General features: G+C 38.8%; 1 protein-coding gene across 1 annotated transcript in view; it reads right to left on the bottom strand.

Moving 5' to 3' along the window:
* Window positions 1-10,026: 10,026 nt before the first annotated feature.
* LOC148332236 (uncharacterized) overlaps window positions 10,027-19,682 on the bottom strand; it is a 47,521-nt gene continuing 37,865 nt past the window's right edge. Inside the window, exon 5 of the mRNA XM_088303505.1 lies at window positions 10,027-10,233. Coding sequence (XP_088159631.1) covers window positions 10,217-10,233 — 17 coding nt within the window. The 3' untranslated portion in view covers window positions 10,027-10,216. The remainder of the gene's footprint in view (window positions 10,234-19,682) is intronic.

Consider the following 19,682-nt stretch of genomic DNA (forward strand, 5'->3'; position numbering starts at 1 on the left):
ACTGTGGATGCTGCTGCAAGAGGTGCCACCAACCCACCTACAGAGCAACAGACAGCATCACCTTGACTTGGTATGTATCCATAAGAGCGACCCAAACTGTGTCTCGGGGTCCAAAAATTGAGTTGTTGGTCATTTTGGGGAGGAGGGTGGGGTGTGTTGGTGTTATAGGAACGTGCTGTTTTGGCTATTTGACTAATAATCAAGCGTGGATGCATTTTTTAAAAATATATTTATTTTATTACATGACTTTTGTATGATGATGTATTTTAGTACGTTCGGTTCCCAGGATGAAAAAGTTTGCGAAATAGCACTTTAAGATCATCCCGAGAACTGATTTTATTGTTGTGAGTACTAGAAATAGTAAGCAGGACAATCCCATCGTCCTCTGTGATGAGATAATGATGATGGTATGCGTGAGTGTGTGTGTGTGTGTGTGTTAGAAGCTGGGTCTTTGCGGGCAAGGTGAGTCCTCCATCTATTCAACTGGCCTACAAAGTCCCAGTTTCTGGCTCACTTAAGCTGCAAGTTCAAGAACGCATCAGAAACATGCCAGATGAAATAGTGAAAGAGTTTAGAAAGCTATTCGTGCAGTAAATTTGGTGGGGAAGGAACTCAGATGATGAAACAGGCAGGTAATAAAAAAAAAACATGTATCTCGAAATATAATTTATATTTTTCTTACTAATTGGCAAATTTTCCATAAAAAAAAATATGGCAGTACCGTGCAAGCTTTATGCCATGATGGCATTCTTCTTCATTCTTTAAAAAGCTCATCCATCAACTGCAGGTCATATTACTAAAATAGCCATCTCGCTGCAGGTTCTGAAAACATGTCATTTTGTATTTAAAGATGTCTAAGATCATCTTCCACTGTTGCTCAATAGCGAAATAGGAACTTTTGCCATGCAGTCTTGTGATAACTTGTTTAAAAAAAAAGAGCAAACAAAGGATAAAGATAAAGATAAAGATGTCCTGGTAAGACAGGTAAGAAATTGGACAAACATTAGTTGCATTTTGATGGACAGTTTTGAAGTTACCTCAAATTTGACTGCAGCTTTAAAGTAAACTATCAAGAATGAATCATCCAGAGAAAAGTGGCCATTTTTCTTTGCCTTCACCAATATTGCCTTCACGTCATAAACGCATCATTGACCAAGCGTGGATGCTCGTTTTCCTCGCCCCAAAAGCCGTGAAAAGTGTGCCAAACAAGGCAAAATCTAGCAAAGCTACGTTACATTGAACAGGTGGAGAAGAAGTTGTTATGAACGCCTGCTTCTATATCCGTCCTGACCCTGGCGTGCCGTACATACTTCCCTAATGAATTTAGCATCCTGACACTAGATGCTTTATGCAATTAATAGAGGAGGGAGAAGGGTCGCGGTGGCATCTCCGTGCTGCAAGTGACACATAGGTAAGGCATTCGCTGTAGCCTTGTATTCTCATATTTTTATCAATATAAATAAAGCTAAATCAGCAATTATTAAAAGGGCTCATCAACGTCACAAAAGATTCATTTACTGTTTTAATGAAATCACTGTGTCTTTGTAGCCCTCTAGAAGGGCAAGGAAACATAATTCTGATTTATTCAATCAGTCATAATGGATGTCACGCAACATGTGATTTCCACAAGCCAATCAATAAAAGTGTTAATAATAATAATAATCAATAAATCATGAGAATGTCCTTGTTGAAATATAATGGAATAAGTAAATGTGATGCGGGTTTGTCAACTGTTCTCAAAATGTGCCTCACTGTAAAGACCGGGGACAGTGTGATTCTTCTTCGTCAATTAATATAAAACATGGAATAATTCAAATTCAATATTTGAAATCTTAATCTCTTGAATCCATTTTGCAGGGATAATCAATAGCACTCAAATTATGATTGTCATTTAAAAGAAACATTTTGTTATGGATGACGCTCTAAAAGTTTAAAGTACCCCAAAAAATTATATAAAAAGAATAGACCTTGCTGTTTTCTATTTAGTCGCACTTTATAGAGCAAAGAAGGGTCAACATTTTGTTCCCTAAATGGGAGTCACATACTTTTTTTTTTTTTTTTTTTTTTACAAACCTCATCAAAAGGAAGGAGAACCATGTGAAGTAATGATTATAATCAAACCGTTCAAATGGAATAAATATAAATTTCTCTTACGCTAGTTTGTCAACAATATTAGTATAATGATAATTAAACGGTGAAACCGTCACCCGAAAGTTAAAAAAAATTGTAATGGACTACAATCTTTCTGGCTGCTTAAATACATTTCAGTAAATCATCCTAGAATGGTTTCACATCGTTTTCAAAAAGAAAAGAATATAATAAGAGCTCTGTCATCAGACTTTATAAGGCAGGAGGGAACCCTTTTTGGTTTCCAAAATGGATACCACATGCCTCATTCGAGAACCATGTGACAGCCAATGAAGAAAAGTCATAACAACAATGAAAACGTTTGATTATTTTTTTAATTAATCCATTCATAATTATAATCTCAATAATGTCAAATAAATTTATTTTCTGATTTATTGCAATAATTGTACGCCGTTAAAATTGATATCAGTGCCCTCTGAAGTGGAGCTTCTTTTATTTTTACGTCCACCTCTTTTATGATGAGTTGATTTGGACCGTCACCAGCCAGACTCAAGGACCTATTTAAAACTTTAAAGATTAACATTTCAAATAATCTTAGCAAGAATGAGTCCCCAATAAAAACGGTTGACGACGGATGAGAGCACTTGTGGTGCTAAACGTTGTCCTTATAAGCCGCAGCAGCGCGGGAGCAGCTCGCATGCTAAAGGAATGAGAGCCTGTTCTGAAGAAGGAACAGGACCACAGGGTGGTTGATTAATATCATAAAGAGATGATATGAAACAGTGTCAGCTGCTACCGCTCGCCCTGGGCCCTCAACAATCAGAGTCACTTCGTCACTGGCTGGTAATATCTTCATTTTCCTTCCTTGTCTCATATTCTCACACTATTTGTATGCGGGCTAGTGGACTTACTTAAAATAGACCCCCCCCCCCCAGCCTGTGCTTATTTTCTGCCTCGGGTTCTGCTTGCCGTTCATCCATTGAATTGTAACAACAAGCCGATCGTGGCTTGCCGTTTCGACAAGCGCGGAGATACGTAAAAGCTTTGTTGAACTTTTCTCTGGAATGAACTCGGTCAACCTTTAAAAAAAAAAAAGTCACTGGAGATGCTAATAACCCCCCCCCCGCCAGATATGTACACATTTAGTAAATATCCCAAAGCATGCTTGATGTGTGCCAATTCCGAAGGTCACCATGTTGCACTACGCCTCTAATGGCACCGCAAGATCCGGGAAGTGCGCTGGTTTGATGTGAAAAATCTGGAAAGAGGCAGAGAAGATGTTACGCTAGGGAGGGAGGGAGAGAAAAGGCAGCAAGAAAAGTGAGGGACTTTTAGGGGCAGCTGTGTTTTATTAACCCAGTCATAATGCCCCTAAAAATCCTTATTGCTCTTGCAATGCTCCACAAAAACTACTGAGAGACGTCAACAACCTGTTACAAACTGACTTTCCCAACATTGTTTGCTGACGCTGATTAGCGAGCTGGAAATGTTAACAGCTCCACCGGGGGGTAGGTTGCACATGGACCATTAAAAGCGTCTTGCCTTCTTAACAATCGCAATATTCTCATCGTCACTTATTGGAAGGCCTACCGGAGCACATCCAGCACGGCTCGGCGTATAACTCCAAAGAGAGTGATGTGCAGGTAGTGTGAAACGGAGCGAGCGGTACGAGCCGTTTGCAATGGAGGGAGGCCGAGGGGAGTGTTAGGAGTCATAAACAAGGAGACATCTTGACAGGCAGCAGATGAGCGCGCTGGCAGAGACAAGACAGCAGCTGTATACAGACAGAAAATGGCAACCCAAATGGAAAGACGTAATGCACGGCGGACACTGTTTGATTTTTTAAATGTTTTGTTTCACGCCATCGACTACGTTGACTCTGATGGAGAATCAAAGCTTACAACTTGGGTCGTTTTGTGCTAGCTTTTCATTTAAATGAGACAGTTTGAGACCCTCAGTTGTTCAAACGTGTCAATGTGTGTGCGAAGGGTTGTCTGCCTATATGAGCCTTGCGATAGGCATACACTGATTACACCCGTGGACAAATGTTTACAATTTTTTTTTTTCCAGCAAGTTAACTTTTCAAGATGAATGAATCTGCCCTCATTTTTTTCTCCAGCATATCAGGTTTACATAATAAGAAGGTTATAGAAATATGTTGAGTAATATTTTTGAATTAAGGCCTAGGTTCAGCAACAGGTGAAATTTGTTTGTGAGCAGTCATGCCTATAAATTACAACGCATCGCAAAATCCGTATTGCGCAAGCTTTTATCAGTAAAAATTAGAAAAAAAAATTTAAGAAAATATTTCAAATGCCTGACGTGCTCGAGAAAAAAAAACGTGATTACAATTGGCTGTTGACCAGGGTCGGACAGAGTATTCGGCATTTTGGCAGATATCGTCATCAGCCATTTTTAAAACCCCATCAACTGAATAGCGATCAATTCAAAACTGGGTTCTTTTGAGATGATCAGATGTCTGCGAGTACCTCACACTGGTGATCTACTGGTCACTAGCTGCATTCAAGATTGACTTTTTTGAATGATAATTGAGTGTTTAAAATTTCAATTATATTGACATGATGCTCAGCCTGCAAGCTTCCTGCACATTTTGTAGGAATAACCAAGGATGTCTATTTTCTAAGACTGAAATAAACTAAGTTGCAAATCTGAAAATATGGTTAATAAACATACCGTGAATGTTGGGTGCATGTATTACACCAAATTTTGACTCCAACATTTTCACTTTTACCGCAAACAAATATGGTCTCTAAATATTTGTTAATGGCCTCCTTGACTACGAACAACACTGGTCAACAGCGAATCTTAGTCAGAGATGACTTTCTGTGTGTTAATAATTGCAGCCGAGATCATTGCCATTATATAACATCACTACAAAATCCGAATGAGCTATTTTTAGAACAGGCCCACAGGGTACTCATGTAGTCGGTGGGGGCTACCTGGCGCCTGCAGGGGCACCAGGTTTGTAACTGCTGGACGAGGTCTTTTGGGCAACCCTAATGACAACAAGTGGTGTAGAAAATGGATGGGTGGGACTGTTCATGGCAGTATAGTGGAATTGAGGTTATCATATCTGCCTCACAGTTCTAACGTTCGGGGATTGAGGCCCTCCTGTGTGGCGTTTTTATGTTCTCCTTGTGCTGGCATGTGAGAAACTGGAACGATTGTCAAGGGCCATGCCGACATGCTTAACCTTGACGATTTTCCAAGTATTCATGGAAGGCATTACTTTGCGCTGTTTCAAAAGGTGCTACTTGGTATATGATCTGTTCTAAATGGCATGCTTGATTTTCTCTCTCTTTATACATGCGGGAGTCACAATTGTCTGTCAACCAAAGAGAACCGACAAGTGTACCGCACTACTGCAACTGGTACGTGAATGAAAGATTGTTGCGAGATTGGACAAGTATTTTGGAACGCTTTACAATGGAAATATAGAAAAGAGAAAAGTATTCTCGTGATGCTCTTCTGTGTGAAAGGTGGGCGAACTTGACGTGAAGTTAAAAACTGGACAAACGCGTCTCCTGTCCTGCTGTTTTGGAAACAACTTTCACTGACTTTGGTACACCAGACCAAGTCCACCACGCACCGGATGGAAACGTTTTTATGACCAGTCACTCCCGTATATCGGACAATAGCCAGCTTAGTCGTTGAGACAAGAAATCCTTTGTGGTCTCAAAAGAATTCTTTTCAGTATCACTATGTGAACCAGCGACCTTATTGTGGATAAGCGGTATAGAAAACTGAGAGCTAGCTTTATCATTAAGTGATTTTGAAGGAAAGGGACTGGCTGTGGAGCATTTGGCTCCATGCCTGGGTGTGGTTTGGTTTGGTGTAGTGGGCTGTCAATGTTGGCAAATGAGTCATCAGAAACTATTCTGTTGAGTCTCCTTCACTACATTGACCTTCGCTTCGGGTTGGGAAGAGCGTAGTTGAGCTCAACGATGGATGAATTTCATATTGACATTGCTAGTTTTAAATTGTAAATGCAACAAAAATTTGAATAAAACTCTGCTTCATTTTGATTGATTTGGATAATTGTTGTCATCGGAATTATGTCGTACTGACAACTGACTGAAAGATAACAACTCTAACTGAACTAGATAAATGAATGAACTGTCTTTCATATTAATCCAAGATTAATTTTCTTTTATTTTAGCGTAAGTCTACAAGACCATAACATTTATGAACAATTAATACGATTGTGTTTATTGCAACACAGATTAATTTATTGCTTATTTTTGTAAGAAAATACGAGGGAAGAGGACCTTGAAAAAATAATGACCGATATTGCAATCGCAATATTGAGGAGGGGAAAAAAAATCATAATTAGGATTTTCCAAAAGCCTCCAAAATCCTCCAGCACTGTAGCATAGAAAAGGGATGGGCCCTTTGATTAATTTTGAAACTCTTTTGAGGGGGGTAATAAAATATTTTTTCCCACAAACCTAAAAAAATCTTCGGAAAAACACTGAAAATCACTTGTTAAATCCCCCCCCCCCCAAAAAAACAAAAAAAAAAACAGGGGGGAGTGGAAATCCCGGAAAAAATGGAAAATACTAAAAATATTGAAAAAAAATACTGGGAAAAAAAATCATTGGTGAACATGTCCTTGAATGCAAATTTTAAGGAAGCGAGCTCTTTACACTAAAAGAAAAGAAAACAAAAAAAACCAGTATGTGCTTATTTTGTGGTTTGCTTCAAATCCTTTGTTGTTGGGTTAGGATAGTGGATCTTTTATACATGCATTGAGAAAATGAAATATATTGAAGAGCACATCTTTTGCACGTAGGGGGTGGGGGGGGGTGAGCGAGGGAAAGTGTGGATGATGACTCAGGGCCATGAACCACATGGTGATGTAAAAGGGAGGAAGAAATTACTCATCAGAGCATGTGGAATCTCATACGGCTATCACAGGACTGACCGTGTGTTTCCCCCATGGGCATCAAGCACCCCCTCAATTGACATCAGTCTCCCAAACTGGGACGTGAGTGAAGTTATTGATTGTGGTGCAGCCCCATCACACAGGAAGCATTCTAACGCTCCTCGAGGCGTCACGCTTGTGATCATCAGAGCATAAGTGAGTTTTTATACTCGTTTTTCAAAAAGATGGTCACATGATGGCTCCTCCTCAATCCGCTGAGGAGTACATGCTTGTGAAAAGACACTTTATTATCTCACAAAGCCGTTTGAATTTGTCGAGAGCTGGCTGCTCGAGCACTGCTACGGTTTTCCTCACCTGTTTGCGGTCACAGAGACAACTAGACTAAATACAAAAAAAAGACGTTTATTTGCAGTGTAAATACGCTGGTCGACTTTTATTTGGTTATGAAATTACAGCAAGTCGGTGCAGGTTGCTCTTCTCCCGCCGCAAATGAGACAACAGCGTTCAAAACATGTAAGCTGAGGAAGAACTGAAAATGGCTTGTTGAGATAGTGACCCCTCCCCCCTCCCCCTCCCCCAAAATGGCGAGCCGACTTCATCTCTGTGATAAATACCCCAATAAGGCACCGCATGACAAACAATCGCTGTTGGTCAGTGTAACGTCCCTTTGTTTGCAGATCGAGTTTGTGAGAGGAGCTGAATGAGACACGGACAGATGGCTCACTTGGTGGAATTTGTGTGGGATTTTGTTACGCCAACCTGAGTATTTAATGTGGACTACCTTTCCAACTCTAAGATTCTCCTGCATGCATGTGACGAATCAGAACAAGTAAGGCTGCTTTTTACACAGCATGTTTAAATTGACAGACATGTGTCACGGCAGTGTCCGCAAAATAAAACATCATGGAATCAGATATCTGATCAGATCTCCATTAAACGTGGCTAAATTAGATCGTGGTTGCAATTTTCGCAGATAGATTGAATTGACCCTAACGCTGTGTAGAAGTCATCAAAATGCATCGATAGAACTCAACTTTAATTCGGTAGCACGTTTATGAAACAGTTTTAACAAAGCGCCATAGACAAAAAAGATTGAACACAAACCACGATACATAATCATAAATTAAATATAATTTTCTCGTTAAATTACACAAACTCCTGCAGTGTCTGCAATTTGTCTGAGACCAAACTGTCAGAGTCCGCCACCAAGATAGAAAATAATCATTTTAATGAACAAAATGATAATAGTTAATAAATATTCGTAATAGATAAAGTTGCCAGACTATGACAATAAGGTTGAAAAACTCCAAGAAAAAAATGACAGTATTAATTACAGAAAACAAAACATTAATTTCATGAAAATAAAGTTGAGTGATCACAAAATTAACACTGGAGGGAGATTAGAAAATTGACCAGATTAAAGTTGTAATTTTATGACATGCAAGTCACAATATGAGAATAAAATTGTAATATGAAGAAAATGTTTAATGTCACGATGAAAAAAAATATTTGACAATAGTCACAATTTCACATGCAAAGGATTGAGAATAACTTTATAGATGTTAATTCATGACAATTAAATTGGAGTTTTTGAAACAAAGAAAATATGAGAGTAAAGTTGTGATATTAAGGAAATGAAGTTGACTTTTTAAGAAAATTAGGAAGTAGTATTACAAAATAAAAATTATTTCAAAAGAATTGTCGTTTTACGAGATAACTCCTAACATTATTGGGATAAAGCTTTAATGTTCCAAGAAAAAAGTTGCCATGCAAAAAGTGAGCATTAAATCCAAATTTTAGGTGGATAATACAAGAGAACAGCGATTTTATGAAATTCCATCCATCGAGCCATTATCTAAATTGTTTATGCTCACGATGGCGTGCTGCAGCCTATCCCAACTGTCTTAGGGCAGTAGATTTAACTCATTTTCATCAAGACGCAAGATTAATTCAAAAGAATGACATTTAAATTTCAAGAGTTACATCTATGTTTGTGTGGGTAGTCATTTGAAAAATCCCAACAATCTTGTATTTATTAAAAAAAAATTTTTAAAAATCCATCCATCCGCTTATGCGAGGTTGGGTCGTGGGGGCAGCACCTTAAGCAGGGAAGTCCAGAATTTGCTCTCCCCAGCCACATCGTGGAGCTCATCCTGGGCGTTCCCAAGCCAGCTGGGAGACATAGTCTCTCCAAACTGTTCTGAGTCGTCCTCCTCCCTGTGGAATATGGCCAGAACACCTCACCAGGGAGGCGTCCAGTTGGCATCCTGACAAAATGCCCGAGCCACCTCATCTGGCTCCTCTCAATGCAAAGGAGCAGCTGCTCGACTCTGAAACCTTCCCGGATGACCGAGGTTCTCAATTTATCTAGAAGGGAGAACCTGCGGAGGAAACTTATTCCGGGTGCTTGTATCCGGGATGTTTTCTTTTCTTTTTTTTTGCATGCAGTTTTTTCAGTTTGTGTAAGCACAATGAGTTTTGCGTCAGTTATAATACTCATTTAAAAGCATACATCTGCGAAATAAATTCTGAATGCTGGACTGACAGAAAAGGTGAAAAGGACACACCCACTAGCCTGTGTTTAACCAAGCTCCACATTTGTTATCGGCTGTATGCTGACAGCCACGCAACACTGGGGGTGCCACTTGAATGCAGCGCAAATAATGCAGACAAAAGAGAAAAGGTGAGGAAAAAAGTGGATGGCGCCTTACGTTAAAAGCCAGCATGAACCCTGCGACCCGTTCTCACCCCATCAGCCTGTTCAACATGCCTTGGAGATCACAAGTGTGTTGTATATTCTAACCTGCCATTGTGATTGGAATTTCAATCGTGACAAGCAAACTGGAACTTGAGTCAACCTGGATCCTAATATCTGAAAGACAAATACAGTAAACCCTCACTTATTCACTCATTGGCATTTGCAAATTCATGTTTGTGTTTAACATTTTTTTTTTGATTTGCTGATTACTCACCTATTTGCTGTTCTTGTGTCATGTAATGGCATCTTGGTTCTCAGGACCGTTCCTAAAGTGAGTAGTGTCGTCATTTTGACAAAAGTATGTCTTTTGTCACCAGCTTCTGTTATCTCGGTCCCATGGGATTATGTCCAAGTGAGTTGAGGAGCTTCACTGAGATTAATGCAGGGCTTTGCTGACCTCTTGGTGCCAATGAACTGTGTCCAAGTGAGTTGAGGAGCTTCATTAACACAACAGGAGTGCTTTGTCACAACTGTCTGATCCCTAAAGACATTTGAAAACATTTTTAGGGGGTCGCAAATACTCATAGATTTTTGTTTACTTGCAGCTGGTCTCTGTTCCTCGGAACACTGTGGTGCCTTGAAAGTTCAATTTCTTGCATGACTTTGGTCCAAACTAAAAATACTAGTATTGCAAATCATCTTTTCCCAGTGAAATATATGCAAATGTAGTTAATGCGTTCCAGCTTTCCAACCAAAACCTGGAAAAAAATCTTCACAGAGAATAACTATGTGAGAACAGTTGTATTGCCTGTCTACATGTGTTCCTGAACAATTTGTGTTCAATCGGCCTAAAGGATTTTATCGCCACACCATAGATGCTAATTAGCATTAGAAGTATGCGAGCGGACTGAAAGGCTGAGCAACGTGGTTGTTTTAGATGCACAAGGCATAATTATCTTGGTTTGATGCTTAGGTTTCACAGTAAACTTAAACTCAGCTTGAAGCCTTTTGAAATTTTTTGGGGGTAAATGAACCACTGGGAAAAAAAAGTACTTTAGTATCATACATTATTATATTATATTATATTCTTATAATTATAAGAAGTATTTTATACAAAAAGTATTTTCGATACAGTTTATGCCTGCATTTTTTTGGGTGTGTTGAAATAAATGTTTTTTCATCTGAATATGTGTGGGTGGGGTAAAACTGTTACAGGTGGGTCTGGACCAGGGGGTTCACTGCATAGAAAATTGCTGTATCTATAGAACTATTTGAATGGAAGGCAGCCAGCGGAGTTGCATGTGGCCTTTTGAAAAGTGGCGTTGACACAATGTTGCCAGTGTAAACAGCCTCATAACAGGCCACTGACAGAGTGAAAGGCTCCACATAAACACATCACATGACTGTCGACATCAAGTGTAGGACCGTTGGGGATCTTCCAAACAGGCCCTGTGTACACACCGACCTACATGGAATGGCATTTTGCCTTTCTGCACCAGTTAAGTTCAATCAGCAGCACTGCTATTTGCTTCATATGTATCCGTATTTGCATTGTGTGAAAGTATTCCAGCCGCTTTTATAGTGGCGGACGTTTTGCCAAGCATCCGCTGAGCCACTTGGGTTTCCAGTTGTTTTCCGCCCGTTTGGGGTCAAGCGTGCACGTTGGCACAGCGCGGCCAAATGCTGTCAGAGGCTCAATTGTGCAGTTGTGTGTAACTCCACGAGGCGATTGGCAGACGTGCGTTCCATGCAGAAGATAGTCATCCTCAACTCTTGTGTGCGTGTGTGTGTGGAGTTCGAAAAAAAAACGAAAGTGGGAGTTTGCTTTGGCAGCGAGAGCTTTTGCCAAAGAGGCTGCCAAAGCTTACCAAACGAACCTGAAGCAAGCGTGAAGTCTTTTATACTTCCCACCTCTTCACTGTCATGAAAAGGTGGACATTTTGCTCCACACACTCACACAAACTCAGAGGGTGGTTTAGGTCTGTGTTGTAAAAAACAAAAAACGAAAATGAGGCAGCAGCATGGTGCAGTAAAAAGAGAAACTGGTGAGGATTTGCAGCTAATCAGGGCTAGAGCAGAGCCTCATGGCCACGGCTGGGGCTCACTGAATGCTCATTGTTTGGCCTTCAAGTTTAGCGGGCCTTCATTGCAGGCTTGGCTCTGAAGACAACAATAAATAAAAGAAAACCCATCTTTCCCCTCGATTTCTTTCTTCCACGGCAGAAAATTGGTTTCCCGCCTCCATTAAGGCTGTCAATGGAAGTTATTCAAGGCACTTGGAAAACATCAGGTGTCTATGAGTTGGCATAATCACATTCATGGCTGTGGGCCTCTTTTCTTAGAACTGTAACTTGAAACAACCAATGTAATCAACAACTAGTTTTTGAGTGGTTAGTGTGGAATGTGTGTGAATCCATTTGCTGGGAGGCTGGCCCACGTCCACTTGCGTAAAACGAAGTTGACCACTTGCTCGGAAAAGCTCTTCATTTTCGAGAGCGTTAGTTCTAAGCGATCGAGAGCCTATCCCAGCTGACCGGCGAGAGGCGGGCGTACACCCTTGACTAGTTAGCAGGTCATACTAGCGTTTTAATAAATATGACAAAAAGAGTTTTTTTTTTTTAATAAACTGCAAACTCCCCTTCATTCACTACTAATAGTAAAATGAAAAAAATAAAAAAATAAAAAATAAGTATATATTTATATATATATATATATATATATATATATAAAATAAAAAAAATAAAATTACACGTACAAGGATTCCACCTGATGCCAGTGAAATTTAAATTGAATTGGGTGTTTTTACAGTTTTCAGTGTGTCATGCTTGTGTCATAGAACGTCCTGAGTATAGTCCAATAATATCACTCTCCATTTGTGGTTGAGAAAATGCCGTGTTGAAGTCTTATGAGGGCATGGTAACAGTTTGACTGTATGATTGCTTTATTTTAACATATGGAAAAAATATGTAAAATCAGTTGAAAATTAAAAACCGTGGCAATAAATTTCATCATTCAGGAGAGTTTACAAGGAGTAGGAGGAAGTAATAAAAACATCCACTCCTACCGCTTAGTCTCTAAATACAATAATAGGTGATTCATATACACGATACGCTGTTACATAAAAGTATCAAAATGATGGGAATTTTGTTTGGCTTTAAATGCACATTTATCCTGAACATTTTGGGCCAATTCCAATTTGTGCCGGGCGATTCGACGTGATGTTTTTGTGTTGGCATCAAAAGAAACGTCAGACAGTGTGACATGCACAAGGCCACTCGAAGCGCTGCCATGCGCCTTCTTGGAAGCTCCTTCTCATTCCTTCCGCTGAACAGCGACGGACCACATTTGACTGCAGTATCAACAGCTTGGAGAAATACACATTTGCATGTGAAATATTCAAACAGACTTACATGGCAGATATTCATGTTGACAGCGTGTTCTTTGCCTCTGTTTTTATTTTTTTCATGATGTCATACCTGATGGCGGAGGAACAGTTTTGAAATTTAAGTCCGCACCATTGGGAAGACAAAATATATGTACTTTCATGCTTCTATGCAAGAGGCTGACTCATCTTTAATATAAACCAAACCGCAAAAGAGTGCATTTGTTGTGTTTTTACTGTTGATATACACCAGCGGTGGAAAAAAATGGGGTGCACACCACCAACATGGGGTGGCGTGGGAATGAAGCACGAGGGAACAAAATATGCAATATTGTCACTTAGAAGGCCAACAATGAATCGATCAATCAACAACTAATCCATTAGCAAATTAATCGACGACGATTTGGGGAAGTTATTGTTTCACTTGTCCGACTTCAACCTCTCACCAGTAAATATTCACGGATTTCTGTGGTCCTCTTTGAAAGCTGATTGTTTTTTGAAAATAAGACATTTTCAAACATCTGCTTTTACTTTGGACAACAATGTTCAACATTTTTGCCAGTTTTCTGACAAGCCAGTAACTGAATTTATGTTTGTGCATCTTCTGCACTGTTAATTTATAATCATGTAATAAGATGGAAATTATGATTATTATTTTTATCCGATTCATCAATAAATCAAAGTGATTGGCATATGAATCGACGATTAAAATAATTATAAGTTGCATCCCGATTGTCAATAATACAAAGAATTTATGCTCGACTAGTTGATTAAACACTGTTGCTGGTCATAACCTCAAAATGTTCTAATTACAGTAAATATTTTCCTGAAATAAGCGTCCCCGTAAGTCACTAATCACCATTTTCGTTTCCGTTTCAGGTATCGTTCTGACAGAATTGAGGTCGTCAGCATTTTCAGAGATGAAACTTTTCAAGTTTTTATAAGCACCTTGCCTGCTCCAAACTGACATTGGCGCAGCGTTGCAAATTTGCCGCCTGGCAAGATGTTTTTTTTTTTTCGGTTACAAAAACTCTAAAGTCAAGCTGTCTAATGCTGACGGCCTCGTATCAGTTCAAATGATACGTGAATTGAAATTGAAAAAAAGGATGTGTGTGACTTTTGGGACCTAATATAAACAAACTCAAATGAAAAACACTAAGTAGGGTCCTAAATAAGCTATTTTAAGTTAGCACCATCTTGTATTTCGGATGCCTTTTGGTTCTACAACAAAAAAAGTGCCTTGGGAGAATATGAAATATTAATATGGTGAGCTCTCACATACAGTGATCTCTCATAGCACTAACACTTCTCTTGCTTAATGGTTTTATTGTCAGGAGAAAAAAGGGATGAAATAAATACATGCTGCTCCTTGGCAAGTTGAATCATAAATCACCATAATGTTTATGAAATCCTGCCACAGGTGAGAATGCATGAGATGGCTCAAAAAAAGCAACAGAAGAATCATGTGTACTTAATAGCGACTGCCTTATCAGCATCCCCGTTGGCGGCTCGTATGGCGTGCGAGCAAAGCAAACTCATTAATGACATGAAAGCTTCCTTTCATGGCTTCGTGTCCAAAAAGTGTTTGACTGTAAACAAGCATTCATTCATTTGTCACAATTTGGCACTTTTTTCTGATTAGATGTTGCTCTGATGTGACCGGACAAGAAAAGTCATCCACGCCGAGCTTTTAAAGTGAAATGATGCAATGTAGCGCCGTCTTTTCCAGCTGGCTGTGTATCCATTACATCCACCATTGGTAATCGTACACCTTTAACGCAATGCCAAAATAAGCGCTTGATTTATGGAGACGCTTGAGTTTGCACTCGGCTGCTGGAAGCTCTGATTTAATTTTGGTCCCGAATGAGACGCAGACAATAAAAATGACTTGTATTTTTTTTTTTAATAAGAGACCATAGGTACAAAATGGTCCGATATAGCTGAGTATTAGTCAGGGCCAAAATATCGCCTCCCACGCAGCTCTTATGATGCTCACTTATTGAACTCATGTCCTGTCATGTGACTGACTTGAAGCATCAGATGACACATTTCTATGCAGATATATTTGCGAGATCAAATGTGATCCGTGACATTTCCTATCTCCCAAAAAGATCTTGATCATGTGTTGTTTGGCCAAATACATGAGAGGATTCTCTTCTTTAGCGAAATAAAAACAATTGTACAGAGATTGTAATCCTTCAAACCCATACAACATGAATTTTCTTTTTTTTCCTCTCGAAAGGAAGGTATTTACTTAGTTGCCCGAGACACCCAGTGAATAATAGAAGCACGGCGTCTATGACAGCGCAGGCTGATACTTGCGCAAATATGAAGAATTAAAAATCAATGTCACATTAAATCCCTGATCAGGTGATAACACAACAAGACCGATGTCCAGGTCGGCCCACCGATATTATAGACCACAAAAGTAGACAATTTTGGGTTACCACGGCAACATCAGTAATTGCAATTCTTCATTTACATGCTAGTCGACTCTCCTAGTTGAGGATGTTATTTCAGGTTGAAAAAGAAACAAAAGAACACACCGTGAAGTACATTTTGTCCTTATTTAATCTGTACTGACAAGCAGCAAAATTCTTTTTTGTAGTTTCTTAGTTAAAATTTTTAAAAAGTGGTTAGCATGTCTGCCTCTCTGAGGTTCAGGGTCGCTGTTTGGAGTATTCGGGCTTCCTGAATCATAACGTTTTTTTTAATTTCTCAATTAATTTTCATGACATGAAGACAATCTTAATTGGTAAATATAAATAATTATTTTCACCCCATAAATTTTTGTCTGTATTTATTTTCTTAAATAAACAAAGTGCACAGAATGATCACCGGAAAACTAATTATTATTTTTTTTTAATTTTCTGTTCAGAAACTACAATATAAAAATTGTCCCTGCATGTTCGGTTTTTGGAAACATCCATTTGCAGCCCTATTAGTATTTTTTTTCACAAATTCATGGGACAGGGTGACACGGTTTCATTGTTCATGTTCCAGGTTATTTGGGATGCAAACATGAGTGTGGTGGCGGCCCCTCTTTGACTCAATCTATTTTACATGTCATTTTAAATCAGTTAAACTGAAACATACCCACTTCTGGTTTTGTGACTCCGTCTAGGTTATATGTTGCAGTCATTAATTGTAATTCATTGTCATCTGTCTTGTAGTGTTCCTTTTTTTTGCCGACGCTTTGAAGTGGGTGAGAATGAGAGGCACGCTGAATGAGTAGGAGTGCAAAAAGAAGCTGGGCTTGTTTTTGCAAAGCAAATGTACAGCCAAGGGATTTGTTTCGTAGTGGCTTCACGCAAAGAGGTGTAAAATAGCTTGACAGCCACAACTGCGGCCGTGTCCGTCCCGATCTTATCTCTTTAATGTCTCGTCTTACCACAAAGTCCACACATCTGCACGCAGCTCAGCGGTGGGATTGACTTTACCTAAACACATAACTTGCCAGGGGGATCACAACGAGTCCATATTAAATAGTGACTTCACTCAAAGGCTCTCCAAAAACTCGAGATTTACACCGACGGGGTCACCAGTGGAAGTGGAGCTGGAGCAGAGTGGTGCTGAGTCCTCCGCCTCCCCGCCCCCCCTCACACGTTCTGCTTTCTTTTACTGTATATGGCTCACAAAGCCATTGTGAGCGCGTGCCGGTCCAAGTGGGGGAAAGACATAGTTGAAAGCAACTCTCAAGTAAAAGTGGTGTGCGGAATCCAAAAGTACTCCATTTAAACCTCATGCTTTATTTTTCACGTTTTTTTAAGTTAGAGAAGCTACCCCATTTCCACATATATAGGTGGACATCTCAATAATTGGAATACTATATCGGAATTATTTCGGTTGTTCTATTCAAAAGGGGAACCTCATAGAGAGTGCTGCCTTGAGATACGAGTGTCCCAACTTGTGAGTTTTTCAAGATACAAGACATCATTCGGTTAATATTTTGCTTTGACTTGTGAACGCAAACTTGAGATATTAGGATCGTATGGTAGCAGTTTGGCAAACAGTAAAAATGTTTCAAAAAGGAGACCCAGAAGTGTTTAAGGCCACTTCCAGTTGAAGTTTACTGCCACACTACATTACATGTTTGTGTATTTAAAATTACATCACTTAGCCCTAAGAAAGGTCAGCATAGCTTAATGCTAAGAAACAATGCAAAACGGCAGTCGCATGCTAACCATTAGCATAGATAATTGTGCTTTGGAATCAATGGTATTCGAACACAAATGGTGGAGCAATACAATTACACAGAAAAAACAACATTCATGCATATATTTATATGCCTATATTTCAAAATCTCCACGACTAGCCGCTGAAGACTTGAAACAGATATATTTTTGCATCTCAAACATGAAGGAATGAGTAGCCACACGAAAGATGCTAGACGAAGTAGCATGCATTTTTTCAGCATGCCGTGCTTTCACGTATTCAGCCTAGACGCTTGAAGCATTTGAGGAGAAAAAGAATGTCTTTATTTTTTCACAATTTTGAAGCCTGATTTTTTTTGGGACTGCAATTTTTTTAAACATTCAAATTTAGCAAAGTTGGTAACACTACTCTCTGTGCTGTCAAATTTACAAGATAAACATTTCTTTTCACTTCACAGGGACTTCAAATAAAATATGTCACTATGAGTCAATATGATGTGAATTTGCCTTTATTTGTTCAAACAATTTGCTTTACAATAATATTGAACTATTTTACATTTATATAATATGGGATTTGAATAGAAACAATAAAAAAAAGGACAGTTATGGAAAGTTGTAAGTCCTAGGAGCAAATAACATTGATGCACTCACCAACTAGTTGACTAGTTATCAACATTCAAGACTACGTCGCCATATAATGTAAGCTCCTGTTTAATAATGTGTAGCAAAGTTATTTACAACATATGTAAGACTGCTGCTGTTTTGGTTAGTGACCGAGCTCAAATTAGTTAACTTTCTAATGGTGGGTGCTGATGTTTTGCTTGGCAACAAAGTTGAAATGGGCTTGACGGCAAAGTTTTTTCTGTGTGTGTGTAAATGAAAAGGTTTCTATATGGGGGGGGGACAAGCTTTGATTTGCCGAGAAGCGTTTATTTCTTAAGTGTACGACGTAGCAAGTGACTAATTGAGGCAACCCTGTTATGCGACCCTTCAAACTAACAACCCAGGATATTGTTTTGAGCCTGAGGTTGTTTTCGTGTTCAAGGATATTAGTTTGCTAGTAAATTTAATCATAATATACTCTACCACCAATTACTGACAACAATGCCTTTTGTGTCCTGAAAAATGGGCAAAATTCAGTTTGCCCAATTAAATAATAAATCATTTTGTATTAATTTGAGCCTCTTGAGAACGTTTTAGTGATCCAGAGTCCAAGCAGGAAGAGCTTCATTTAGACTGTGACATTAGCAGCATGTGTCACCGAATACTCGATGAGCTAAATACGCAGAGTTCTCATGGAGACTTTGTGATGCATTAAAAAGAAGATACTAGAACAAAAATAGAGTGAAAATGAGAATAGAGTAAACTGGTCATTTTTAGATGCCATAATATGATGAAAAACTATGTCATTTTAGGATGAAACGTAATATGAGGAAAAAAGTTGAGAATGTATGACTTTTTTTATGTATTTTATATATTTATATAAAAATAAAGTGAGAGAATTTTTTTTTTTTTTTACAACAAAGCCGTAGTATGAGAACATTTTTTTTTGTAAATTGTACCAAAATTAAGTTCGAATATTATGTGATACAATGTTGAAATTCATCCTGAAATCTAACATGAGAAAAAAATTGTGCTTGTATGAAAATATTATCAGGGTAGAAAAATGCATGATAATACAGTCTGAAAGTTACAAAAAAATTTAATTTTATTTAAAGAATTGCAACACAAGAGGAAAAAACTTTATGATACTCATAAGTTGTAATTGTATAAAAATAAAATAATAATACCAAGACTAATAATGTAGGAATATATAAAAATAAGGTTTAAATATGCTGTGAAAAGTTGTATAATCAAGAAATTTCTTTTTATAACCAAACAGAAGAAAAAGTCATAATTATTTACACAGAACAGTAACATTCTTTTTTTGTTCCATCTTTCCCAAGTTTGTACTCAACATTTTAGCCATATACAGAGCAACAAATTAAATAGTGGCCTAAAATAAATTACACAGTGCTGTGGTTTAAAAAAAAAAGAAAACAGCAACAACAACAACAAACTATTATGTCTGCCAAGCTCTTGACTTCCTTATTAGAGCTCCTGCTTTGTTGTAAATCAACCAAAGCAGGTGAAAACATTGCCAGCCACCCAGCATGTGACGGAAAAAAAGACTTGCAATGGATTGTGTTAGTTCTTGGTGAACTCATTTACCACTTGCCCTCATCCAACCACTTCTTAAACTCATCCGCTTGGAGGAAAGAAGTCATTGCGTCATGTAATTAGAGTGTAATTACTGCAGGTCATTAAGTTCCTTTTCTAGCCTTCTTTCCAAACCTGCAAGCATGCGCACTGTCAGGAGTACATTGCGACCCCCGACCCCGTCACCACACTACGGTTATACTAAACCAACGCCGCGCGTGGTCGTCAGGCAACAACAACACGCCAGTGCGGTGG

This window comes from Idiotropiscis lumnitzeri, chromosome 8, assembly GCF_059441095.1.
Source record: "Idiotropiscis lumnitzeri isolate Australia: NSW breed Sydney's pygmy pipehorse chromosome 8, RoL_Ilum_1.0, whole genome shotgun sequence".
Classification (NCBI taxonomy): Eukaryota; Metazoa; Chordata; class Actinopteri; order Syngnathiformes; family Syngnathidae; genus Idiotropiscis; species Idiotropiscis lumnitzeri.